The sequence below is a fragment of the Hylobates moloch genome, unplaced genomic scaffold (assembly GCF_009828535.3).
Source record: "Hylobates moloch isolate HMO894 unplaced genomic scaffold, HMol_V3 SCAFFOLD_5, whole genome shotgun sequence".
Taxonomy (NCBI): domain Eukaryota; kingdom Metazoa; phylum Chordata; class Mammalia; order Primates; family Hylobatidae; genus Hylobates; species Hylobates moloch.
In genome coordinates, this window is record NW_026652280.1 from 154,125,318 (window position 1) to 154,153,106 (window position 27,789).

General features: G+C 35.2%; 1 protein-coding gene and 1 long non-coding RNA gene across 6 annotated transcripts in view; both read left to right on the forward strand.

Annotated features, from left to right (window-relative positions):
* Positions 1–27,789, forward strand: part of NEGR1 (neuronal growth regulator 1) — a 906,728-nt gene that overhangs the window by 487,028 nt on the left and 391,911 nt on the right. For all 5 annotated transcript variants that reach the window (XM_032155585.2, XM_058439668.1, XM_032155583.2 and 2 more), the window contains one exon: positions 23,030–23,155. In XM_032155585.2, the coding sequence (XP_032011476.1) occupies positions 23,030–23,155 (126 nt within the window). The remainder of the gene's footprint in view (positions 1–23,029; positions 23,156–27,789) is intronic.
* LOC116469895 (uncharacterized) lies at positions 862–5,050 on the forward strand. Its single transcript, XR_004248381.1, has 2 exons — positions 862–1,073; positions 4,746–5,050. It is a non-coding gene; the product is annotated as an uncharacterized LOC116469895 (long non-coding RNA).

Here is a 27,789-nt window from a genome sequence, read left to right on the forward strand (position 1 = left end):
GTAGATGATGGGTTGATGGGTGCAGCAAACCACCATGGCACGTGTATACCTATGTAACAAACCTGCACGTTCTGCACATGTATCCCAGAACTTAAAGTATAATTAAAAAAAAGAACACACCATTCAATACAAGATCTTTTCTCCTACCCTCAAAAGGCTCAAGGCTCACAGTCTAATAAGGCAGATAAATGAGGATATAATTTTAATAGTGCAGAGTGATAACTGTCTTAATATAGTACCTTCAGCTACTTATATAAACTGTTTACACCCCAGTCTTTGAATGCATTCATAGGTGCACTCACAAAATAGGGGATTAAAGGGATTATTAGGGTAAGGTATCAACACTCTAACTCAGCTCTGTGAGATTTCTCCATGCAATATGTTCCTCTTCAATCCAAGATTTCTCTTATAAAGTTCTACTGTTTTTGTTTTCTGCCTGTATAGCCTTGGAGGAAAAAAAAATTAGGTTTCAGACTCAGATCAGTTCAGTTTGAATCCTAGATCTCTAGTTAACAATTAAGTGATCTGAGCAAGTTAATGAATTTGCCTTAGTCTCCCCATCAGCAAAATAGGAGTGAAAATGTTTCACATAAATATTGTGAAGATGTGATTCTTTAATATGCATAAGTACTTAGAATAGTTCTTGGTACATAGTGAAGATGTAATTAATGCTAGTTATTATTTATCCTGTTCTTTTATTACATGCAATTGTAATTTTTATTTTCGCCTAATGTCTTAGCTCTGTCACCTTTCTTTTTTATATACTTTCTTTGCGTACTCTCCAGTCATTTTTTTATATTTAACCTCTGTATCTTTTATTGCTCAGTTAAGAGGATATTCACCGTGAACTTTCTCCTGAAGACTTTTTCTGTATTTTTTCAGTTGCTGTTTGTCTTTAGGCTAAATGTAGGGACTCTCTGCTTCACCGAGTCTGATATTACTCTCTAAATGGTCTGGATCAGTGATACTCTTGAAAAGCTAGTCATAGCTTCAGGGGGCTGGCTGAAGCACGTACTCTCACCTGGCTGTGCTCTACTTGTCTTGTATGAGGAGAGAGTATCCGGTCTGGAAGGGTTAAAAATATTCGGCTGTTTGTGTCCTTTAATATCTGCCATCTATTGGCCAACGTTAAAGACTCATAAACGTTTCCAATGGCAAGGAATGATACCTATGATAAAAACATACAGGTTTTATGCTTGAGTACCTTCTGCAACTAGATACTACAGTGATGCAGGTTAAACAATGTAAACTGTTTTTTCTAAAGATATTCGATAAAAATGATCTGCACAAATAGAAAATTTATGACTAAGTTAATGGTGCAGTCTACCTAACCATAGAAGAGGAGTCAGTGCTCAGAGAATGTTATTTAGAAGGAAACAAAGACAACCGAATAAATTAAGAGAAATGTATACATTATTCAGAACCATTCTGAAACTTAAAAAAAGAAAACAGGAAACACTGCTTAAGCTCTTCAATCCAACAACATTTAATGTTAGTTCTATAAAGCATACATTTATCAAGTACATAATTTATGTCACGTAATGTTCTATTTCTGTATGTTTATTACCTTATACATTCTCCTCTAAATCACTATGATGTATTTTCTCTAATTATCCAAATTTTACAGAAGGAAATAGAGGATCATAAAATTTAAGTCATTTGTTCAATGTCAAACAAATAGTAAGCACCAGAGTTTCAAGGCAGCCTAACTCCAAATTCTGTGGCCTTAGATTTCATACTGGATATTTTCATGTTGAATCTTCTTACCATGACTCAATAGCTTAGATCTTTGTGAGCAAGCATCATGTTTAATATACTAAATACAAGATTTAGTGAAAAACAGTATTGGGTTGAGACCCAGTCTTGCCGCTTATGATCGGTTTGGTCTCAGATTTTTCTTCTCTTAGAATTAGGTTAATAATTCCTAATTCATAGCATGGCTGTGTGGTACAGCAAGGCACATTACTGAATGAGGTAATGGATATGAAGTATGTAGCACAGTGTTTCACACATATTAAGTATTCAAGAAATATTTCCTGCTCTCCTTTGACATTCCCATCTGTCTTTCTGCAAGCAATACTAGCTTGTCTGAAGTTCTTCTCCTCTTTAATGATACAAATCCTGTCTCTCACCATCTGCAAATATTTAATGAGTTTCAATTATGTAAGTATGTGCTGTAAAAATGACCAACCCATAGTCCCTACCGTTAAGCCCCTAGTAGTCTTTATCAGGCCCCTATATAAAACCTACAACTTTAAAAAAGTCTTTCTGAGCCCTCTAGGCCAAATTGCTTCTCTCAACTCCTCCAGGAGTGAATTTGTGTCCCCTTATTTGATACTAAGCAATTTACTTACTTCTTTTGTGATGTATTTTTGTACATCTATACCCCTGGCTCTCTAAAGAGATTGTAAAGGAGTATGACTGCTGCCTTAAGGGAGCATAATACCTGTAGATGATAGGCATTTGTAAACTTTCTGATGGATAAAATTAAAATGGAGTTTTTGCTGCAGAATTCACTTTGAAAAATTATTTCACTTAATTGTATGTCATTCTTAACTGTGACAAAAAACAAACCACCTTGGTCACCACAGGCTATGCCGCATCCAGCTCGCTTGAGCCTTTCTTGTAGCTTTTGATCTCACTCTATTTTTCTAGATTATTTGAATTTGATGAAAATGCACAAAATCAAAACCTGTTTCTCGATTTTTTTTTTCTAAAGAGAGAAATGACTTTGTCTATCACTACCTCCAAAATTACACACACGAAAAACCTAGTTGATGACAGTGCTGCACATTAACAGTATCTTTTTCTCAAACGCACCTTGTACTCTTCCAGGCCAGGTATGTAAATAGGAGGACTCATTTTGTACAGGGTGAAACATGACCCAGGCTCTGTAGTGCCTCCTGAGATGGGAGTGGAAAGTACACAGAGAGGGCTTCTGTATGCTTGGAAGGAAAATTGTATGAATATGTGTGGTGGTAGAGAGGGCAGGAGATTGGATGGGAATTCAGGTCAGCTGAATGTTAAAAATTAGAATATAGAACTATGTTAATATCCAGTTAGGAGAGCAACATTAGCATCAGCATTGCTGCAAAAGCTAGATTTTAATGACCATAAGGTTGACTTATCTGTGACCTACATGTACACCCAGAAATGCACCACTTCTCTGGGACCAAATGAGGCCTTTGAAATGATCCCCAAAGTTCAGCCTGGTCTAAATTGTAGAAGCTCTGTATTTCACAGTATATTTTAAACAAAACACTGCTCCCTTCCTAAAGGGTTGGACTTTTAGTTTCTAAATAATAATTTACAGAATTGACATATATTTTCATAAATGGTATCATAATTTGATACTGCACAATTCTTTCCCAACTGGCTTTTTGCACTCGGCATTTTATTTTTCAGAATAGTTGATATTGATACACAAGGACCCAGTTAACTCATTTTGTCTGCAGTTGAAATTATATTATACAACCTAACATTTTATAAACACATGGTCAATTAGGATTTGTTCAGATTTTTGCTTTTGGAAACTATATAATCTTTCATGTATTTCCTTGTGCATATGTGAGATTTTCTCTGGTACGGAGATTCCATGGATAAACAGTGAAATGGATCATCTGGGAAGTTCTTGAGTATAGATGGCAATTCAGTTTTTTCAGGAGTAGGGCCCATGAATTGATATATTTTGAGAACATCTCAAGTGGTCCTAATGTGCATTCAATATTGAGAACCACTGCTTTAGTCCAGGGCAATGCTTCTCAAACTTTAATGTAGATATCAATTATCTACAGATCTTGTTAAGGTGCAGCTTTTTATTTAGTTAATCTGGGAGCATCTGTATTTGTAAAAAGCTCCCAGGTGATTCAGGACCAATATTTTTTTCACAGTGTATGATTTTTCGTTTTCTTATCAACTTGGTATTACCTTTTTTTTTTTTTTTTTTTTTGAGACAGCCCGTCTGTCGCGCGATCTCGGCTCACTGCAAGCTCCGCCTCCCGGGTTCCCGCCATTCTCCTGCCTCAGCCTCTCCGAGTAGCTGGGACTACAGGCGCCCGCCACCACGCCCGGCTAATTTTTTGTATTTTTAGTAGAGACGGGGTTTCACCGTGGTCTCGATCTCCTGACCTCGTGATCCGCCCGCCTCGGCCTCCCAAAGTGCTGGGATTACAAGCGTGAGCCACCGCGCCCGGTGGTATTACCTATTTTTTAAGTGTCACCAATATTACGAGTTTCAAGTTGTGACATTTTAATTTAAATTTTTCTGCCTAAAAGTGAAGGTACACTTCTTGTCAAGTAATTCAAATAATTGGCCATTACAGTTTCCCCTTTCTAAAATTGTGCATTCATATTCTTTATCCATTTTTATATTAGTAGACCTTTTTTAACATTTTGACTTGTTGAAATTATTGATATATTCAGAATACTAATCTTTTGTTTGTTTGTTTAAATTCTCTGGGAATGCTTCCTGCAATGTGGCTTTATTTAAATCAGTTTATGGTATCTCACATATACCAAAGTTTACCTGTTTACATTTAAGATAGTCACATTTACCAATCTTTTTCATCTGGCTTGTGTTTTACATCTTACTCTTTTTCCAACTTCAATGCTATAAGGTAATTCTATATTATTAAAATATTTTAAAATTTTCATTTTGATGTTTGGACTTTTAATCTATGCACAACTTATTTATGTACATGACATGAGGTCCAAATTCATTTGCCTTGTTTTTTTTTCCCCCATAGAGTAGCCAATTGCCTAGCACCGTTGATTGAATCTTTCTACACTGATTTGTAATACTCTGCTATCATATTCAAAACCTGTGTGTGTCTGTTCTGTGAGTGCTGTGAGTTTTGTGTGTGCCAGTTTTATTCTAGGCTGTATTTTTTCCCGGAGTTTTATAATTAGCATTGAGAATTTGAAAGGATAAGTTACTCGCTTTTATTTTTCTTCGTTAGGATTGTTCTTGGCTACTCTTGGCCCTTTACCCTTCAATATGAATAATAGGTTGAATTTTTTAATTCTCTAAATAAAATGGAATTTAATGTAATTGTATCACATTTATAGATTTAAGGGGGGAAGAGTTAACATATTTTCTGTAATCCAGTTGAATTATCTTATTAGTTCCAATAGTATGTATCTTCTCTTGAATATTCTACAAAGACAAGTTATCTATTAGCAATGACTTGTTTGCACCTTTGCTTTTAATACTTATCCTTTTAACTGATTTCTAAATCGTATTGAACTGATTAGGAACCCTACTATAATGTGAAATAGAAAAAGTGGGCTTCCTTACCTTTTTCAGTTTTAATGAAATATGCCTAACATTTCACAATTACACATAATGAGCATTGTGACTTTTGTTGTATCTTTTTAGTCACATTTTGAAAGAAACTATCCCTAGATTGCAACTTTTTGTTATAAATTATAGTATTTTTATATAATGCTTTTTCTGTATCTATTGACATGATTATATATGTATATATATATATATATATATACACACACACACAATTCTTAAATCTGTATTGATGTATTAAATTTATAAACTGTTAAATAATTTCCTCATTCCTAGGATAGGAACACTTGCTTAGGCAAAATTTTTATGTACATTACTGGATTCACTTGATGAATCCAATGTTGCAATTAAAAATTTTCTGTGTTTATAAGTGAAATTGCTTTTCTTGTACAGTCCTTGCCTATATTTAAAGTCACATTATGTCAGTTTCATGAAATGAATTGACAATATTTTCCTTATTTTATTTTTGTTAAGAAATTTTGTATCTTGGATCTTCTCTTGAGTAGGCTATATAGCATCGAAATTAGTTCTTTAAATATTGGCAGATATCCTTTATAAAACTGTGTGGGTCTGTTATTTGTTTGTTGCTAATAGAACATCCCAGGCTGGGCGTGGTGGCTCATGCCTGTAATCCCAGCGCTCTGGGAGGCCGAGGTGGGTGGATCACAAGGTCAGGAGTTCAAGACCAGCCTGGCTAATATTGTGAAACCTCCGTCTCTACTAAAAATACCAAAAAAAAAAAAAATTAGCTGGGTGTGGTGGCGGGCGCCTGTTGTCCCAGCTACTCAGGAGCCTGAGGTAGGAGAATCACTTGAACGTGGGAGGTGGAGGTTGCAGTCACTCCAGCCTGGGCAACAGAGCGAGACTCTGTCTAAAAAAAAAAAAGAAGAACGTCGTGATCAACTGTTCCTACAGGCAGCCCATATTCTCTAGAGACTAGTTCTGTTCTACTTTGCATTTATGCCATCATCAGTATGTGATTTCCAATTTCTAAGGAAATAGCAAGGAGGATCACTCCTGGGAGGTTTATGTGAGCCAATCCTGGAAAGAGCACACATCACTTCTCCTCACATTCCATTGCTTAAAACTCAATCATAAGTAACTTTATCTGGGAATGATAATTTAGTTGTGTGCCAAGAAGAGGAAAATGAACTTGGTAATCCATTAGCCACCTTGCAACACCTAGAAAGAAATAAGATATTTCTCTACTACAAAAGAAAAGAGTTCTTTTTTCTTCTGTAAATTTTGTTTAACGCCCCCTTTCAAAAAGTACCTTACAGTAGCAAGCATACAGCTTAGTTCCTGAAGGTACCATTTGAGTGTTACAGCTTCCAGCCTGATGGAAACAGTTTGATATTAAAATCCTAGCACAGTATTGCCAACTCCCTATCAAAAGCACAATGTTATATATATAAAAAACCTTCTCATCAGCTGGTGACTCTGCTGCCATTTGGTACATTTTATTTTTCAATAAAATAACTGACTAGAAAAAATCAACCATAGTCACTGTTGTTTTTGCAATATATTGGAAAGGCAGGTGGTCATCCTATCTCTGGAGATTAAAAACAATACGGAGATAAATGTGGGAAAAAAAGAGGAAGTGTGGAAGAAAGTGTGGGTTTAGCTGTTTGGTAAAACAGGATGAGAAGGGCTGTTACGTTACTCATCAACGGAGAAACATATTTCCATCTATTTATACTAACACATCAATCTGGATGCATACACTGTGACTTCTATAATGCAGACAAACTCACAAAAATTTGCTTAGGTATAAACACTTGGTAGGATATTCATATCATAGGGGGAGAAACCAATATACAACCAGCCATGGAGTTTTCAAATAGAAAAAAGTAGTCTCTTTTTTCCCTCCCTCAAAGATATTAATCAAATGTTCTTTCCACTCCAAGAATTAAACAAGAACTTATTTGGGCCTGTGAAACTCCAGGCCCTCAGAGGGAATCCACTAGCCGTTTACAACATGTTTGTTTGTGTCCATTATTTTAGCAATGTTTTAACTCAAAGTCCTCTATAATTTATTCTCATCCTACCATTTTAATCTTGTTTCTACCAAGTTTAGCTGTAAAGCTGAACTGCCTGATCGGCAAATATGTCCTATATGTTTACATAACTGTTTATTTCCAAATGCTGATCTCACAATTCTCTGTTCATCCTCCCAAGTCCAAATTTGTTCCGTTATTCAAAGCCAAGCTCAAATTGCTTCTCATCAAATCTTTTCTGATTCTCCTCTCCACCTGCCCCTCCTCTACCTACTTCCAATTAAAGTTAGTCATTCCCTCACCTAAAGTACCATGATCTTTTTCTCTGAATCTTTCTTATGACTCTTAGGATGTTCCACTTTATAGTTACTAATATTCCCATTTTCTCTCTTAACTACATTCTAGACTTTTTGAGGGCAAGACCATGCCTTTGATTCCTCTTCATGGTCTCAGTATGTGATGGGAACACTATGAAATATTCTATTATTTTGAAATATTACAGTATTTATGAAATGAATTAAATGTATCTTATGTATAGGTAAAGGTTGGTAGGCTGCTGATAAATATTTTAAAAGAAAAGCCATAATTTATAGCATTTGCCAATTTCCACGCTGTAAACAATGCCACTGTGGCCACTTTCAGATTGATATCACTAAATACAAAGTTGAGGAGAGATATGTAGTAGCAGACCATTTCTACCATGTAGATTCAGTACCTGTAAGTAACCCAAGATAACACGACAGTAAAATGTAATAAAATATTGAGAAAGTGATACATTTTGAGTTTTTAAAATTTTTGCTTTTAGTATATTTTAACTTTAATATTATTTAATTTTAATAATGAATATGCTTAAAATTCAACTCACAAAATTCCTGAAAATCCAACATTTACTTTCCACAAGTGCACCCGATATTGACATTGTTTGTCAGTGCATACTTTCTATTTATACAGTTTTGCTTTAAAATACTGTAAGAAAGGGAAAAGCTATATGTGAAATGTAAGACGAAGTTCCATTTCTCTCCTCTAATGGGCTTATTCGTTTTATCCACATTTTTGTTGTCTCCCCTCTTATTTTTCTCCTCCTCTTCCCCAGTTGTCTACCAGTCCTATCGCCAGTCCTGAACAACAAATGCTTTTTGTTCATCACTTACCTCCCTCAGATCTCATTTTTCAGTTGCTAATAACCAGGCCCTTTAATGACATTTTCCTTGAGTTTACTTCCTCATATACAAAGTTATGTAGTGCAGCACATACTCTAAGAACACACAGTTGAAAAATCCTAACAGTGTTATTTGACTCCAGCATCCACTCAGTGTAGTAATCCCATTTCTCATCCTGCTGGTCTTCCATAGTCTCTGGAAACCTTGTGATGACAGGGAGCTTATATTCTCATAAAATAGTTTCTTTTATTGTTAGGATACTTCTTGTTTAAGATACTTTATTATAATCACCTGAAGTCTACCATGTTTTTTTTCTACTAGATCAACTGAGAACAAATTCACAAGCAAATGCAAATATTCTTCTCCTTCCTTGCATTTTTTATGTTTATGTAAACGATCCTGGTTCCGTCATCAGTGTCCTAACGTAGTACTGCATGTATGCACTTTACTATTCTGTCTGGCATCTAATGGCAAAATAACATCTGTGTGTCACTAGCACGTTGTAACAACTGAAACTGAACACCTGACCTCTGGTCTAGTTTTATCAGTAAATGTGTCTCCCAGAGATACATCCAAGTTGCTTAAAATTGAGAAAACAAAACAGCCAAATACAGATTCTTATTGAGCACTGCTGACATTCTGCTTCCATATAAACATGAATCTACCACCAATACAAGTTGTAGTGGCGTAAGCAGTTAGGTCTCTGTCAGGCTATGTGAGCAACCTGTCCACACTACTCTATTTTATTGCTTAAACTGTCAACAATTGTCAAATGGCTCCTGAAATCTATATACACACTCAATATGCTCATAGAATTTTCTTTCTTGGTAAGTAGTTAACCTATTCAAAAGGTAAATTGGGTTATTTTGGCATAGCTAATCCTTGATGTTTATTCCTCTCGACCCTTAAAATCCAAATATTTAGATATAGTTTATACTTTTCCATCCTTCCACTATAGTAGTAGCTGTGAATAAAAGGTTTTAATGATAGTTAGGTGTATGCAAAAATGCAGAATAAAAGAGCTTACTTTTACCAGGTAGCATATTTGGATTTTCCACCTTTCAGAAAGAAGAAGGGGTTGGTTTGGCTTATTTTTGGTGGATTTATCAAGTGACGAGGATGCAGTGTTCAAAACAAGAAAGTTCAGCGGGTTGGAGAGGTAGCTCCAGAGCACGAGTGCCCAAGGAAATACACTTTTCAGTCTTAACCACATTTTTAAAGTTGTTAAAAACAGAATCTGATAGCATCAAGAAAACAAAAATAAAAATACACGATATTTTTTATCTGGGATATGAAAATATGTTATACACTTAGTACTTGAGAGAAGCTAAAGCATGTTAGTGTTGCTTATGTAATACCCAAGAGACTAGTTCACTTTCAATATATTAATATTTTAAGTCAAAAGGGAGAAGTGGCAAAGTATTTCTGTTCCTCAGAATGTAGTAATTAATATGAGGGAGAATGACTTTTTAAATGAGTGTGTTAAAGATTAATCTCCAAACAAGTAACATTTAGAACTGACAAAAATATTCCCATTAAACACATTCTGAGCACTTACTGTGTACTAATTATGATCTTGTAAATTACTCAGGGATCAATATAAAATAGTTCTTGCATTCATCTCGCTTCTCCAGAAATATCTACAAAATGAGACATTTGTTTATGTCTTGAAAGTGAATAAAGGAAATAATTTTAGGTGTGACCAGCTAAATAGTTCAATTACAGCCACAAGGATGAATACAGGGTCTGCGAATGGGTCCTCCTCTTGCCCAGCCTTCATACATGTATAACTCGACCTGGAATGCATTTGTCTATTTAGACGGCTACAACATATTCCAAAAAATATCTTTGTATCGCCATTGCCATCCTTCTATCTTTATTTGAGCTGGGTGAATTTTCCTTAAGGTATACATATTTTATATATATGTTTCTCATGTAACTTGATATAATTGTATCTTTAATCTATTTTAATGTTTATTTTCTTCCATAATATATAAGCTACTGGAAAACAACTCTTCTATTACATTTTAAATCAATAGCACCTATCTCAGTCCCTAGTGCATAGCAAATGATAAACATTTTCTAACCAAATGAATAATATATAAATCTGTAGGAGAGAGATCTTTTGAGAGTAGCCTTCCTATAATTAGGCTTTCCCTATTATTACCATATCTCAGTATAAACAAAGGCACATAATGATGTTACAAGACACACACACACACGTATGTATTCAATACAATACGTATCTAACTGTAGATCTAAGACAATGTATAATATTTAATCCTCTTGCTGGAAATCCAGGCGTTAAAGAGAATTAAGAATATCTGAAAATTTGAGTTTTTGTGATTTATATTTAAATAGAAGTCCCAAAAGCTAGCCCCAGTATAAAACAATTTCTGTCAAGAGACTGCCTTTTTTTCTAATGAATAATTTAAAACACAACTTCTTTTTTTCCATGTGAACTGTCTTATATCTTGGCAGTAGGCATAGCATTTCAATAATTTATATAATTTTGAATATAATATAGTTAATGCCATAAAAGCAATTTCTTTGATATTGAATTATAAGAGAATGCACTTAGACCACTGTGACTAATGATCTAGGAGCGAACACATGGCAAGTTATCTTTTAATCCAATCCAATTTCAGAGAGAACTGGCACATGTAACCATAGGACTCTACTATCTCTTGGCACATAGCTGCATGATAACCTTTGTTTGTAATATTTTTTTAAAAAAATAAGGATTCTCTTTGAGAAAAGTAGATAAGCTAACATGGACGTTAAAAAGTATAGATGATAATTATTTTTTGGAAGCAGAATATTAACATGAATCATGCTTTTATCATTAAGTTTCTGGATGAAACCTATTCTCAGAATGTTTTCTAAGGCAAGACGAGGCCTTTCTAAGGCAGTTACTCTGTAAATCTAATCATGGTTAGTTTGTGACAGGTGAGAAACCGCACATTAGCGTGATAATGTACAACTTTTATAAGAAAACAAACAAGGTAATGTGAAAATGGATTCCTTGTGTCTTTCAAAGCCAAAATAGTCTGAAGGCCTTGCCAAGACGTGAGGCAAAGATGGCAAGATTGTGGCTCTCTAGCTGAATCCAGACCATGCAGAGCTTTCAGCATATGGTGAAGATTTTGTACACACACAAATCTGCAGGCACTCTTTACTTTCATAAACCATGTAGACTTTTATATCAAGAAAATTGTCCAACATGTAATGATGAAGTGTCTTCATGTTTTTCTAATTCCTATAAAGGTGTCATTTGGGTTAGTGCCAGGCTAATTTCGCAGATATTTTGAGGAGATTGTAAGGTACAAAAAAATTTAAAATTTCAAGTCTTGAGATCTAGCAAGCCTAGACTTTTCTATTTTTAGGATGGAAATTATCAGTGGTAGCTGCTCCCTTTAGACAGGTGCTCTCTACCTGGCCCCATCAATCACAATATGTATGTATACTTTGTCTTGACTCACATTACTCATGTATGTTCCTTATCCATAACATTAGGTATTTTTGTTTTTAACATAAGTAATCAGGGCCTTGGCCATCATGGGAAGTTTTTTCATCTGTTTCTGGAGTCTCTATTTTGTTCCATTGTCTATTTGATAAGTTCCATTGTCTATTTGAAAAGTTATCTTTATGATAAGTTGTGAAGTCACATAACATAAGTTCTCCAATTTTCTTTATTTTTTTTAAAAACTGTGCCCAAACATGGTTGCTTTTAACAATTACAATTATTTGTTTTACTCAGAAGACTGCAATTTGTGCAATTTAGATAGGATATTTGAGGCCTCACTGGGATGACTTAGGCAGTCAGGGCGTAGATGAGCCGAAGTGCTTCCCAGGTTTTCTCTCTCTCTGTTTCTGTTATCACAGTCTCTCCATGTGGTGACCACACGTGGTGTCTCCACATGTTCTCTCCAGCATGGTAGCCCCAAGGTGGTGACACCACAGTGGGCCAGAGCTCCAAGAGTTAGTGTTCTCAGAGAACAGTACTGAAAACAAATATTTTTTGCTTTGTTTTATTTTGTTTTCCCAGTTTGGAAGTCAAATAGCATTATTTCTTCCACAACTCTACTGTATGAAGCAGCCAAGAGCCTACTCCAATTTAATATGAGGTGGGGAAGGGGAGAGATCCTATTTTTAGTGGAAAGAGTATTAAAAATTTGCGGCCGTGTTGATAGAACCACCACACGAACCAACTATCACATGTAGAACTTTGCCCTAAGACGGACCCACACTCGCCCCCTCCAAATAAGTCATTAGTCCCTCAGTATATTACTCACAGTAGATGTTCAACAAAAACTAACCCTTGCTGTGGGTAACCTTTTTTAGACATGTTTCCCATAAGGAAGGCAGAAAGCCACAGTGTCCTATTCTGAATACTTATCCAACTACCTTCTCACTCCCTTCCTAGAGCACGGTGTTGAAAAGGGATCACTATAAATAGTGTTGAGAAGGGCACACTATTTATTTCCAGCCAAGGCTTCAGCAGCAATCCCTGGTGAGCTTATTGGATCATATGGAAATTTCTAGGATCTATATGAACATACCAATAAAAAGACAAAAGTAAAATATATCAAGCTATTAATAATAATTCTTATTAAATGGTGGCATTATATTAAATTGAATCATATGAAATTGCCAATATCCATTTGTTTTTAACTAAAGGGCAGTTTTAGATATTGCAACCTAATATGCTACTTTTTTTTTCTTCCTTACTGTTTATGTATTTGTCTACATTCTTTTCAGTGAATGTATATTATCTTCATAATTAGAAAAATAAATATTATTTACAAAGAACAAAGAAACCAGAGTACTTCAAAGAAGGCGTTATTTTTCAAATGGTGCTAAAATGACACATCTCCTCCGCAGATGCATAAAACACCAGAGCAGCTTTTAGATCTAAAAATCTGCTAAAACACATTTTGAGAAACCTGAGTCTAACAAGGAATATGTGCATTGAACCTGAGCAGGCTTACTTTATAAAACCAGGTGTTACATTATAACTCTGTGACTCCAAGGGTAGACACTGAGTTCTCTCGTGTTTTTGAAAACCCTAAAGCAAGCTTTTAGCTATGGGAAATGTTTGCAAAGAAGGCAGCTGGGTTCTAGTTTGACACAGCTGGGCTGTTTCCTCTGGTTTATATGGAAAATAGTTCACTGCCAAGGATGAGGCAAGAAAAAAGTTCACTTGGGCCATTCCACAGGGTATTTGTTGGCACATTTCCAAACGGAGCTGGCCACCAGGTTTATGGGAATAGTAACTACACTGAAAGAAGATACTTGCTTTCCTTAATATAAATTCCTGGAAGGGGAATCATTGGCTCAATGGAATAGAAATTTTTTAAGTTCTTAAAATATACTGCCAAACTGTTTCCAGGAAAAAAAAAAAACCTCATTATTAATTCTTAATAAAATGTTACCATCACTGAAGGTTTTGAAGTTATATAGTTGGTGCCTTAAGAATTATACTTCACTAGGATACCCACATTAGTGTGTTGTAAGGTATTTCAGTTGCGATGTTCTTCCTATCTATTTTGTGACCATTTTCTACTAAGGAGGAGACTGAATTATGCAGGCATTATAAATTCCCTGTGATATACAGCATGACTATAAGTGTGCTCCAGCCTGCTGGCTGCTGCTGCTGTTGCCTGAGGGGGTAGCTGCTATTATGGTCCTGATTTTAAGCAGTGTTTTGTATCTTTGAATTATCCAAGTAAGTGAAACTGAAGCAAGCCTGAGGTACAGCAGGGATTTGAACTCTGGTGTATAAACACTCATGTGCAGAGGCTAGCTATTGATCCTCTCGCCAAAATGAATCAAAAAAATAAAAATCTTTACAGTCCAAAATATTGAAACTCTTGTGTAACCATGTTGTGTTTTTTTCTTCGAAATAAAATGTTTGTACAGCATGCGAGAAATTTGCCTGCAACCAAAAATGTTAAAATCATTACATAAATGTTAAGCTCTCTAAAACCAGTAGCCTTTTAAAAGTTCGTTTTATCACATTTGATTTTCATGTGTACTAAACCTACTTCATGTGTGTTTCATGTGTAAGTGTATGTTTTTATTTGCTACTGAAAATCTAACTGGCAAATTGTTATGCCTTTGCATAATCCATGTATTAGAGAGTCCAGAGAAGATGGAAAGAGAAAATAGAAGAAAGTAATTTCCACTTTAGTTTCTCTATAATTCCATATCCTGTAGGGTTCATTCTTCTCAGAGTCTTACTTTGTTCTCTCTATTGTTAATTGTCTTGATCACTACCATTTAGAACCAATTCTGAGCTTTTCAAGGGAAAAGAACACTATGGTGAAATGTTGCCTATTGCATCTTTCTGCTTCCAGGATGGTGCCCCTCTGCACCCACTATGCTGCTCTCAGTGACTTTGAAAATGGATGCAAGTTAATAAGTCATCATTTCTTGTAGGGTTATTTACATTTTAACATTAGTTCCTTGAAGGCAAATAAATGTTCTGAGCATCTTTAAAAAAAAAAAGCCTTTCTAATTAGAGTGCATATTTTAAATATAGGAGAGAGAATTGTAAGGAGAGGTTTTTCTGGTGTTCTGTAAATCAGTGTTTCCAAAATCTGTAGATTTTGGAACTCACTACATACTATTGGTCTAGAATATCCTGAATCAACCTTTCTCCCATCCCAGAATCACGAAAAACTCATCTGGTTATCCCTGATGATTAGCTGGGTGTGAGAAACTACTGTTTTAAACCACCAAATTCTGTTCAAATTCCACCTGTTTCAAAAAGCATTATCCAATATCAGCATCCCCTCAATTCTGCCTCCATAAGGAAGAGTTAGAGTTACAAATCTGCGTACCCAATACACCTTGGGAGTAAGTCTTTGTAGGACTAATGACTCTGCCTTGTGATTAGAAATGTTGTGTCTTTCTAACTCTTTAGACATGGACTCCTTAAGATTAGTCACCCTGAGTTGGTGCTTAATAAATGTCTGTTGGATGGATGGATGGATGGATGGATGGATGGATGGATGGATGGATGGATGGATGGATGAATTAAACTAGTTCACTGCCTATTTTGCCAGATTTTTATAGCTGACCCCATGAAGGACACAATAGATTGAGAAAAACTCATGCATAAGTATCCTAAATGAGAGAAAACACTAAACACTAAAGCAAGCAACATGATTCAAAGTTTGAACTGAAGTTTGACAGATACGTTTTTCTTATACATATTCTTTACCCCTAAGTTGTTCTGGCGTATTTTATCCGTAGGTATTTCATGAATTTGGCAAGTTTGAATTTAAAACTCATGCTTGGTATCTTTTTTCTGTTATCACTATCTCTGAGTGAGGGGATGAGGGGAGAAGCCATAGAAATCTCTGAAATGCCACAAACTATGACAAGTCAGTCATAGTCTATCAGCTGGAGAAAATAATGTTGCTGATGAGATGCAGACCATGAAACCATCAAGAACCCACAAGCAAACCAATTTAGAGAAAAAAGCATGAAACAATTTCTTATCTCAGTTTGAGAACAACACCTTTTCCAGGAGGTTTGTTATGTAACGTAGATCTGCTTTCACTTTTTGGGGGCTGGCCAAGACTGAAAAGGGAAGTGCCAGCCCAGTGAAAGGAAGAATGTTCTTTTGATATTGCCAACCATTAGCAGATATGGGAGTGCAAAAAAGCCAATTCTCCCAAGATTTATAGTTATGTCTAGCTTGTTGACTCAAGCAGTTTGGAAAAGCTTCAAAAATATAGTTCATCCATACTAACCCAGACTCCAAGTCTGTGGAGAAAAAAAAAACAGTAGAAATAATATGCACATACATACTATTAGAGTCAAATTCTTTTGATTTTAAATTTACAAAGATCCCAAAGTAAAAAAAAAAAAACAAAAAACTGTGACCAACACACATAGGACTACCTAAGATGTGACAGACCGTCCTGTTAAAAATAAATGTGTATGATTATTGTCCAATTATTTCTCTGGGTTGGAATGGCAAAAACTATAGTAGGCAAAGAACTAAGAAAATATTATGCTTCTAAATGAGTTAGAAGGAATATTTAATCCCTACACTCAGAGAATCCATGAAAAAGTCACACAGGACCCTTGAAATTATAATTACATTTTCACCGTATTCTCAGATCTTATATTATGTGATTCTTGCAATGGTATAAAATTTTATAGGATATCTTCACTGAGACATCAAAGAAGTATTAGCTTAGCACCTGAAAGAACAATGAAATATTTATTGAATAACCTGTATGTGTCAGGCCCTCTCTCAGGTTCTGGCAATATGCTGTTGAATAAAGCCAACAACTTCCCTACCCTAGGTTTCTACTCAGGTTCTATGAAGAGATACAGATAATAAACAAGTAAAGAAATAAATACCAATGATAAGTATGGATTGCAAAGAAAACTACCACAAGAAATGAGTATAGGAGTGGAAAGGTGCAGAGAGTTATGGGTGCAAATAATTATTTCAACAAGACACATTCTGTCCTAGTACATTCCGGCAGCTATTAAAAAAATGCCATAAACTAGATGGCTTATAATCAACAGAAATGTATTTCTCACAGTTCTGGAGGCTGGGAAGTCCAAGATCCAGGCACTGGAGAGGGCCTGTTTTCTCATGGATGACACTTCCTCACTGAGTCCTTACATGGTAGAAGGGGTGACCTAGCTCGTGGGGTCTATTTTATAAGGGCACTAATCCCTTCATGATCTAATCAGCTTTCCAAGGCCCCACCTCCTAATAGTATCACCTCTGGGGTTAAGATTTTAACTCATGAATTTGGGAGGGACACAAACATTGGCCATAGCATAGACCCAGAAAAATCTATTTTGCTTTAAGATCATCAAAGTCATCAGTGACACAATTTTTTAAGATCAAATTTTGATCTTTTAAAATTCACTCACTAATGTACATTTCACTGTTTCTTCTTTGTGGTAAATTTTTGAGGTATGAGGAGTCACCGTGGGGAGAGTTGGGTCAAAGAGGACATGAAAGAGTTGGCATCACTTTTATTTTACTTCTTATTTGTCCTAGTGAACATATTTGGAGAATAGATCTCGTAATTGTGTGCATAATTCAAATAGATATATAACAACTTGTAAAAGTTTTTGGTAATGAGGCTACAACTTCAGAGAATGAATGAGAGGACATTCAGTGCACTCTCCTATAAAACCATGCTTTGATTTTATATCCTGACCGAGGAAACAGGTGGTTTTTGTGCCAGAATATTGTGGTTACAATAAATGCTGATTTGATGTTTTTCAGTAATCTGTGAGGGTTTGTGAGCCAGATTAAATAAATATTCCATCTACCTTTTAGCCCTGGCATCCTGAAGAAGACCTCCAAATGGATTTGTATGCAGTGTGGTCTTTCACAGACTCTTACAGCTTAAGAGCTCGATGGGGCATTTAATTGATTCCAGTGAGCCAGTGCAACTGTCCACATCCAAATAGTTTATGCCTTGTATTTACAGTTAAAATAACTGTCAAACGCATCCTGTAAGGGTTTTTAATATCATGTGTGACCTGACCTCACATGTCATGCAAGTTAATATTGGTTCAGGTGCTATTTTATTTATACTTTCTAAAATCATCTGCATAGATTTTTTTTATATAAAAACTTTTAATATAATAAAATACTCTGTGCTTATATGATTCCTATGATATCCAGATTAGTCACCCTGATGCTGGCTTCTCAGTTTGTTAATGGTCATGTTGCAGGCAGCATGATGAATTCTTGAAAGAAATTAAAGCTGTATCTTTGAAGACTGCTCATTAAACAAACAAAAATAATGTATTTCTATACATCAGAAAATATGTACACATTAAAAGAAAATGATGGCGTGCACTCACAAACTCAGTTGCTCATTATCATACAAACAGTGGAGAATAATCCAAAATGGTAGCCTGTGTGAAGGTCATTAGAATCTGGTTTGGATGTGCATTCTAAGATTTTTCTTACTGAAAGTGACTCTTACCTGCCCTGACGACACCCACAGATGGGCTCAGAAGAGAGAAGGTGGGTGGAGTAAGTCAAATTGCCTAAATGTTTTGGTGAAAGTGAAACTAACAAGAGACATAAGTTATCTTTAGAGAATCTAAATATGTAGATATATCTAAATATGCATTATTTCCTCACTGTGGAACCAACTAAATAATAGTTGAAGACCAGGTGCTAAGTAGCAGTTGAATTTTAGGCCAGTGAACAATTAAAGGGAAAGCATGTTGTGAACGTAAGGGACCAAGAGTAGTTCATTTAAATGGATATGGAGGTTTTAAAATACATTTCACCCAACACAATCTTTAAATCTACTTTCAACCTCTGTTGCTTAGAAAGCTTCCAGTGGTCTTAGATCTCTCTAACTGGTAATACACAACAATTAATTATGAACACAGTTGTAAAGACTTGTATATCCCTAATTAGAGTTTCACTAGGAGATATTCTGTGATTTAGTATGAAATCTAGGACTTCTGCCTTTTCATTGTTTTTTTATGGTGTCATATAATGAAGATAGTGAGGATGATATTATAATAATTATTTCCAGCATATTAAATGAGTTTACACGCATTAATATATTTCTTTATAACTCTGCCCTAGGTCATAAGTACTTAAAGTACATGACAATTTAAAATACTTCTTAAAATCTGTAGTTATTTAATAGCTTAAAAATTGTTGAATTGATTAAATACATCTGCTCCCTTTTGCATAAATTATTTTAAGTATTTAGAAAGGATGTGAGGGAGTCTGAAATTAGATCTATAGAAAAGGGGCACACATCTAGAATAGTATGTTATTTTTAACTCTCCTTTTTTTTTTTTTTTTTTTTTTGGTTTTTCTATGCAAGTGCTTAGCGTGATGCACCCTGGGACCATCCAAAACCCTTCTCAATACCACACCTTATCCTGACAACAGAGCTGACAATTGTTATCATCATCCAGTTGACCAATTCTCTATACCACCATTTCTGCAGTCCTACCATAAGGTTATCAATAGTTTTCCTGGCCTGGTGTGGGGGCTCTCACTCCTGTAAAGCCAGCACTTTGGGAGGCAGAGGCAGGTGGATCCCCTGAAGTCAGGAGTTCGAGAGCAGCCTGGCCAACGTGGCAAAACTCCATCTCTATTAAAAAATATGAAAATTAGCTGGGCGCAGTGGCAGGCGCCTGTAATCTCAGCTACTCCAGAGGCTGAGGCAGGAGAATCGCTTCAGCCTGAGAGGCGGGAGTTGCAGTGAGCGGAGATTGAGCCATTGCACTCCAGCCTGGGAGACAGAGCAAGAGACTCTGTCAAAAAAAGAAAAAAAAAAAATTTATCTATTATAAATAATCTGCACTCAATAACCTTGTGCGTTAACTATTCTACATAATTAACTTTAAAATAAACCAACACAAAATTAATGTCTACTGATTTAAACCCAGAAGGTGTACGTATTGAACTTGTTTTACTCCTGTAAAATGGGAAAGGAGAATGTGGAAAATATTTGCCCTCTCTTAGTTACTTACCTATCGGCTTCTCTCTTTTAATTTAAATTTCTTAAGGGCAAGTAACATGCCTTTAAACTTTTGCATTTCCTTTGGGTCAAGAATTATTCCCTTCATGATAGTCAGTAAAAGTTGAAAATTTTAAACTGAATATGCAAAGCAACACCTGTTTTTGTCTCCACAAGCCACCATGCTTGTGAAGGATTTCACTGGCCCTCTTATACACGGCATCTGCTGCCAACAGGTGATGCATTTCTGGGGAGAGGAGCCTTGCCAGAGGGATTTTCTCTTACTAACATCCTCTTTCCAGATGTGTGTTCCCTGTAGCATGTCCTGAATTATGAGGCTCTGGAAGGCCATTGCAATCACTGAGAATGACATGTCACACCTGGAATTTACCACTCTCCCCCCACTACACAATCTCCTATAGTTAAATGTCAAATCTAAGTTTATTTCTAAGGGACTTAATTGTTTCTCTGTATAGCCAAATACTAGTGCTGAATATTAGTTTAGCATAATGTTTAGCACTTTAAACATATGTAGATGTGTAAAGATCCAACTAAACTAGTTTATGATCAGATAGTATTGACAAAATAATGGTGTTTCGAGGATAGAATTCATGTTCTTATGGCATTTCATTATTTCTCTTCATATACATATCTCTGTCTAACCTTGAATCAGTTATATTTTAAATAAATAAGTAAAGTCGCTAGGCGAGACTAAGAGCCCTACATACTGTCTTCTATATAAAGGGAAAAAGTACTATATAATATTTTTAATAGTGGGCACTGCTATGCACTGTATATATGCTTATGAATACAGATGCTTCTCGTGTTGTGATAAGGTTACATCCAAATAAACCCATTGTAAATTGAAAATGCAATTAATAAACTTAAACTATTGAATATCATAATGTAACCTAACCTTCATTAAACATGCTCAGACACTTAACCACAGTTGGTCAGAATAATGTGACAAAAAGCCTGTTTTATAATAAAATGTTGACTATTTCATGTAGATTATCAAATACTATACTGAAAATGAAACCAAAATGGTTGTATGGGTACTCAAAATGTGGTTTCTACTGAATGGATATTATTTTTACACCATTATAAAGTAAAAACATTATAATTGAACCATTGTAAGTCAGTGACCATCTATATATGTGTATCTGTCTCTCTCTCTCTCTCTCTATATATGTATATATATCCACATGTGCTTTACAGTTTATTAAATTAAACCTATATCTACAACTAAATATCTAAAATATACTTTTAGTTTAATGTTGTAAATTTATTATTAACTCTCCTATTTACCAGTGTAATGCAAAGTTTTTTGTACTTTCCTTCTAGGGTAATTTAATGTTTTTATTTTTGTTCTGTTTTAGTTAAGCTGAAAAGACCCCTCTGTTTGGGATGGTTTTAAAATTTTTATTATTTGCCTGAGAAAAGCTCACTGAAGAGTTTGATGATAATGTGTTTTAAATGCCAGTTAAACTATGTCATTTGGAAACAGTTACAATGATGTCTTACTTAGGAACAAGCCTTCTCCTCAATCATATCAACAGTTACACATAATAAAATACTTTATATTTTTAATTATATCATCCTTGATTTTCTTAAGGTTGAGTTTTGGTTCCATAAAAAGTCAAAAAAAATTTTCTAAGTATGGGTAATTTAATTTATCATCACAACAGATTATAGTTACTAGCTGTAAAAGTAACTGTGAAAACATATCTCTTGCATAAAGAAACCCAAAGAAGGGAACAAGTAAAAAGATTTCAGTAAAAATCTTATTTTTCTAATGATTACCAAGATGTGTAATTGCCATTTATTTGTATTTGAGCTGGAATAGTAACATAGTATACATTTTATAAAGTAACCCAAACTTATTTGTGACATAGGTCAATCATACACGCTACAAAAGTGAAGAATTTCTGAGAACAATTGTAAGGCATAGGAAAAGAGCACTACTAAAATGAAATTCAAACACCGTATATGTGTTTAATGGCATCTAATAATAATAACTAACACTAATGTCAGGCACTTTTCTAAGTCCTTTAACATGTATTGACTTCGTCTCCATGGCAGCCAGATAGGACATGTACTATCATTGTCTCCTGCTTTCAGATAAAGACACTGAGGCTGAGATAAATTAAATAACTTACTCTAAATAATGCAGTTAGCCAATAGAGATTTATACCCATGCTGTTTGAGGATTCAATGAGACATTTGGTTTCTCAGAGAATGTAGAAATTTAATCCTGGAAGTCAGTTTAGAGACTTTTCTCTCCAACATTTCCCAAATGTATTATGTGATTAAATTCTGGGATAAAAACTTCTATAGTCTAATGCACCAGAGAAAATGCAATATAATATTTCCCCCTTGACTCTTATGGATTTACAGTGCAAAAGGGCATAACAAAGGATGAGAAGTCCTGAAGTGATCTGTTTCAACCAGTGTTTGCCAGTCATTACTGATAAGAAAACTTGATTGTATCCACCTTTCACAGTCCTTAGAATTTGTGTTCCTTAGAACACAAATTTTGAGAAAGTCTAGCCCTACTACCTGGCAGATAGAAAATTAAAGCCAAAAATACCTTTGTGATCATGAAATCTTACCTCCCAATCATGTACATGTCCTAACTCACCCAGCTTTTAAATCAGTATGTAAGAATAACCGTTCTGCTATTTTAAGTTTCTTCTGTATTTCCTCCTTATTTAACCATTTCAATGAGGAAAACATCATACAGTGAGGATCCATGGATAAAATAGATTGGTTATATTCTAGTTTACTTAATACAAATTACTCATAATACATATTTAATCAATGTTTAAACATTTTTGTTATTAAATATTCCATTTATCCTGAGGTATTTAACATCTAAAAATTAGGGGAAAAAAAACTAACAAATAAAAAACTCCTAGAAAGTCTTGAGGTTCTAGAAAATCCATCTTTCAGGTGAGGACCATAGGCCATAAATACATTTCACCCTCATACCTTTCTTTCATGATATTATGGAACTAGTCATACATACTTCAACAAAATTTTATATATTTTTTCTAATCACTGCATATTTTGTCATTTCAGTTCCTCCTAAGATATATGACATCTCAAATGATATGACCATCAATGAAGGAACCAACGTCACTCTTACTTGTTTGGCCACTGGGAAACCAGAGCCTTCCATTTCTTGGCGACACATCACCCCATCAGGTAAAGTAGGAATGCATCGGTGTTGTTTGTGCTGTTCGTTTTTCTCCTGTAACCTCACTAACCTCACTTGTTCAGATCTTAAGAGTCAGCTTAATTTTTTTGTATTTTATTCATGTGGTAGGCAGAATGCATTTATTTATTTATTTATTTGTTTGTTTATTTTTGAGACAGAGTCTTACTCTGTCACCCAGGCTGCAGCTCGGTGGGACGATCCGGTCTCAGTGCAGCCTCTGCATCTCGGGTTCAAGTAATTCTCCTGCCTCAGCCTCCTGAGTAGCTGGGATTATGGGATTGCACCACCACATCTGGCTACTTTTTTTTTTTTTTTTTTTTTTTTTTAGTAGAGATGGGGTTTACCATGTTGGCCAGGTTGGCCTCGAAATCTTGGCCTCAAGTCATCTGCTCAACTTGGCCTCCCAGAGTGCTGGGATTACAGGCATGAGCCACCGTGCCTGGCCAAAATGCATATTTTTATACTTATTCTTCATACCTAAAGGCATTGCAGTTCGTAAAAGTTAAATGGGCTAGGCGCAGTGGCTCACGCCTGTAATCCCACCACTTTGGGAGGCCAAGGCGGGTAGCTCACTTGAGGTCAGGAGCTCAAGTCCTGCCTGGCTAACATGGCAAAACCCCGTTTCCACTAAAAATACAAAAATTAGAAGTGTGTGGTGGTGCATGCCTGTAATCCCAACTACTAGGGAGGCTGAGGCAGGAGAATCATTTGAACCCGGGAGGCGGAGGTTGCAGTGAGCCAAGATCGCACCAGTGCAGAGCAAGACCCTGTCTCAAAAAAAAAAAAAAAAAAAAGTAAAATGAATACTTTTCAGTTAGAGTCCAGAATAGAACCTATAACTCTTGATTCTTAGTCAAGGTTATTTTCACTTTCGTATGCTGGATAATCACCAATCAATAGACAAAAGGCTCAAATGGAAATGTCACAAGAGAAATGTCTTCATTTAAATGTGTAAGAGATTTATTTGATCAGCATTCACATGTTGATAGGTCAGCATGAACCGCTAAAGTAATCAGGGGAGAATAAAGTTGATCAAATTATGAGTGTGCTGGGTCTGATTTCAAACTGCAGCTTTCAGTCAAAGATTTTGGAGTTAGAATTAAATTTTAACTGATGAGGGATCTAAAAATCCAAGAGTTTATGTAGCTTGTGCAGGATCGCATAGCTAGTTGGAATGTAATGTATAACATGTTTATAGATTTCCAGTACTTCTGCTATAGTGCATATCCTCCCAAAGAGATTATAAGTCAATTTCAGGAAATCGACCATAGTCATCATCAAAACAGGTCTGTTTTCAAAGTCACAATGCTAACAGAATTATCAAGTTGTGTGAAATTTAACTTTGAACTACATAGCTTTGGGTGCACCCTGGAAGTCAGAGCGGTACTTTTAATAAATAGGACCCCACCTCATTTCAGATGAATGAAATTTGATTTTATTTGTTTCATATTTTTTTTTGTGAAAATACCTTGAGCAAGGCTGGTGCAATGAAACTGCTTTTAATGAAATCAGAAAGGCATATTTTATATAGGTGTAGAACAAGCACAATTGAAACATGTATTTTATCTGCTAATATTTTCTTTATTATTACTTACCCTTAAGCGACTTTCGGTTTACTCATTTATGCAGTGTGTCTAATGAATCTTACCCACATCACATGCTTAGTATTGGTATTATGTGAGAAAAAATCAATATATCTGCAATATATATTTATATAATATTCATTATGTCCCCTACAATATTTCTGAAGTATGAGTGTGCTCTTGACTGCCAACTCTTCACTCTCTAGAACCACTAAAAAATCATAAAACTGATATGTGAGCACTAAATTCATGGCAGGACTCTCCGTGGGGTATAAGTGAAGCAAATTCAGAACCAGGAGTTATATACGTGTGCTCTTAAGACAAGTTCCTTATTCATGAAATCTGCCAATCCTTGTGCACATCTCTTAGCTGTAGTTGCCACCAGCTAGTTTCCTACATTCAGAAAAATTGCATGATAATAATCCTTGGCTATTGTGGGACTCAAAAAATATAATAGGCATAAATGTGTTTGAAAAAGTAAAACTTAATATGTAAATATAAAGCTGATTCTTAATCATCTTTCCAGGAATTTAAATCTGATATGTTAATATAATTTTTGTAAGAGCGAAACACATAATCTCTATCTTCATATAATTTAAGATTAATATTATGGATTTAACTCTCCTGCTTTGCAGTGCTTGTTATTATGCACATTCTTCTTTTTAAAAGTGCTTGGATACATTTTAGTTTAATTAAATAGGAATGTTGGTTAGTGAAGTTATTAGAATAATGATAATGGATAACATCACGAAACTGAAAGAAGACAGATTGGTTTTATAAGTTAAACTGTGCATAGATTTATTTTTCTGATCCTGCTATACTGAGCAAATGAGTAAAATTAGCATAAATATTAACTATTATCCAATGAATAACTAGACTTGGCAGATATTTTTATAAACACAATAATTTCAAATTATAATTTATTAATGATCTACATTCGAATGCACAGCACCTAAAGGAAAAAGAAAACACCCCACAACACTGGAGCTCCTGCTTTATGGAACATGTCCGACAATTCTATTAGCTTTTTTGACATATTAATTTATATTTAAAAGCAAAATTATGAACTTCATTGATCTCTTTGTATTTCGCCCAAGAAATATCAATATTTTGCATGTTCTCAGCTCCTCTTATGCTATATTACAAAAGAAAATGTGTCTCAAAACAGCAGTTAACATGTGAACATGTTTACTGTTAAAAGCAGATATAAAAATAAATAAATAAATAAAAACAGATATAGATATGCCTTGTGTCAGTACAAGAAGTAACGGCTGGTTTTCGTACGTGTCTGATTGATTTAGGGTTTTTACCAATGCCTGTGGTAATTCTTGCTGACTCACTCATGGTCAATTCCAGTTTTAAAACTCAGTAATAAGTGGCTGGTCACAGGATGACAGCTCCATGCAGCTTCATCCTTATTTACAGAAAAATGAGGCTGTGTGTTCAACCACATCACAAACATCACTCGAGCTGGCTAGAGTTGCCATTCTACTTTTTAACTCTTGCAACTCAACTATACTTTCACCAAAAAACACCTTTCCTGAGATGTTTCTGGATATGTGAGCTTCCTTACCGTTCATCTTATCAATGATTATTTCTTTTTTCTATTTTTTCCATTCTATATTTGAGAATTAAATTCAAATTTATATTTTAAAAGGTTACAGAAATAAAACAGAGAATATTCTGTGTCCTTTACCCAGTTAGATTCGTTGGGATTTTGTCAATTTGCCTCATCCCTTTCTCTGTGGGTAGACTAAGTATATACATATATATATTTCACTGAATCAGTTGAGAGCAAATTGCATACATCTTGGCCTTTGTTATCTCTAGGTGTTTTTTATCTCTAGATATCTCAGTGTTCATTTCTGAAGAATAGACATTTTCTTTACATAACGACAATAATTTTTAATTTCAGTAAATTTAACATTGGTTTCGTACGTTTATTCAATTAATCAACCATATTCCAATTTGGTCAACTGATACGATAGTTTTTTTTCTAGAATAGTTTTTCGTCTAATACAGAATCCAATCCAGAGCTCTGTATTACATGTAGTTGACATAACAGTTTAGGCTCCTCTAATTTAATTTCTCAGTGTCATTACTGAACATTGACATTTTTTTCAAAAATGTATATAGTCCCCACCCCTCCTTGTTTTTTGGAGATGAAGCCTCACTCTGTCACCCAGACTGGAGTGCAGTGGTGTGATCTCGGCTCCTTGAGACCTCCACCTCCTGGGTTTAAGTGATACTCCCACCTCAGTCGCCCAACTAGCTGGGATCAAAAGCATGCACCACCACACCCAGCTAATTTTTGTATTCTGAGTAGAGATGGGGTTTCACCATATTGACCCATTTTTAAATAGAATAGTTCTCCTTTGGGGGTTGTCTCATATTTTCTCATGAGATTTCTAGTTATGTCCTTACGGAAGTAAGTGAAGTTTTATCCTTCTCAGGGAATCAGATCCGGAGTCACATAATATTCATGTGTCCCTCATTTGTGATGTTAATTTCAGTCAATCAATGTGTTGTCTGATTTCCACATCATATAGTTTATTCCTTTTTCTTCTCTATGCTGCAAATAAACAGTCTGTAGGGAGAGATTTTAAGACCGTGACATCCAAATATCTGCTCTATGTCAACTCTGCCCTTAGATTTGACATTATTGATGATTATTTTGCACTCAACCTTCACTCTAATGATCAAACTGATGATTTTTTTCTAGATGCAGCAGTCCTTCTGCTTTTACTAGTTAGCACTTGACATTCTACTGTAGAATTCCCCTTTCTCCTCTTTATTATTTGTTTGTTTATTTTTATGGCATGAACTCGTGGATTCACAATTTTTTTTTTTTTTTTTTTTTTTTGAGATGATGTCTCGCTTTTGTCACCCAGGCTGGAGTGCAATGGCACAATCTCGGCTCACCACAAACTCTGCCTCCCAGGTTTAAACGATTCTCCTGCCTCAGCCTCCGGATAGCTGGGATTACAGGCATGTGCCACCATGCCTGGCTAATTTTGTACTTTTAGTAGAGAGAGGGT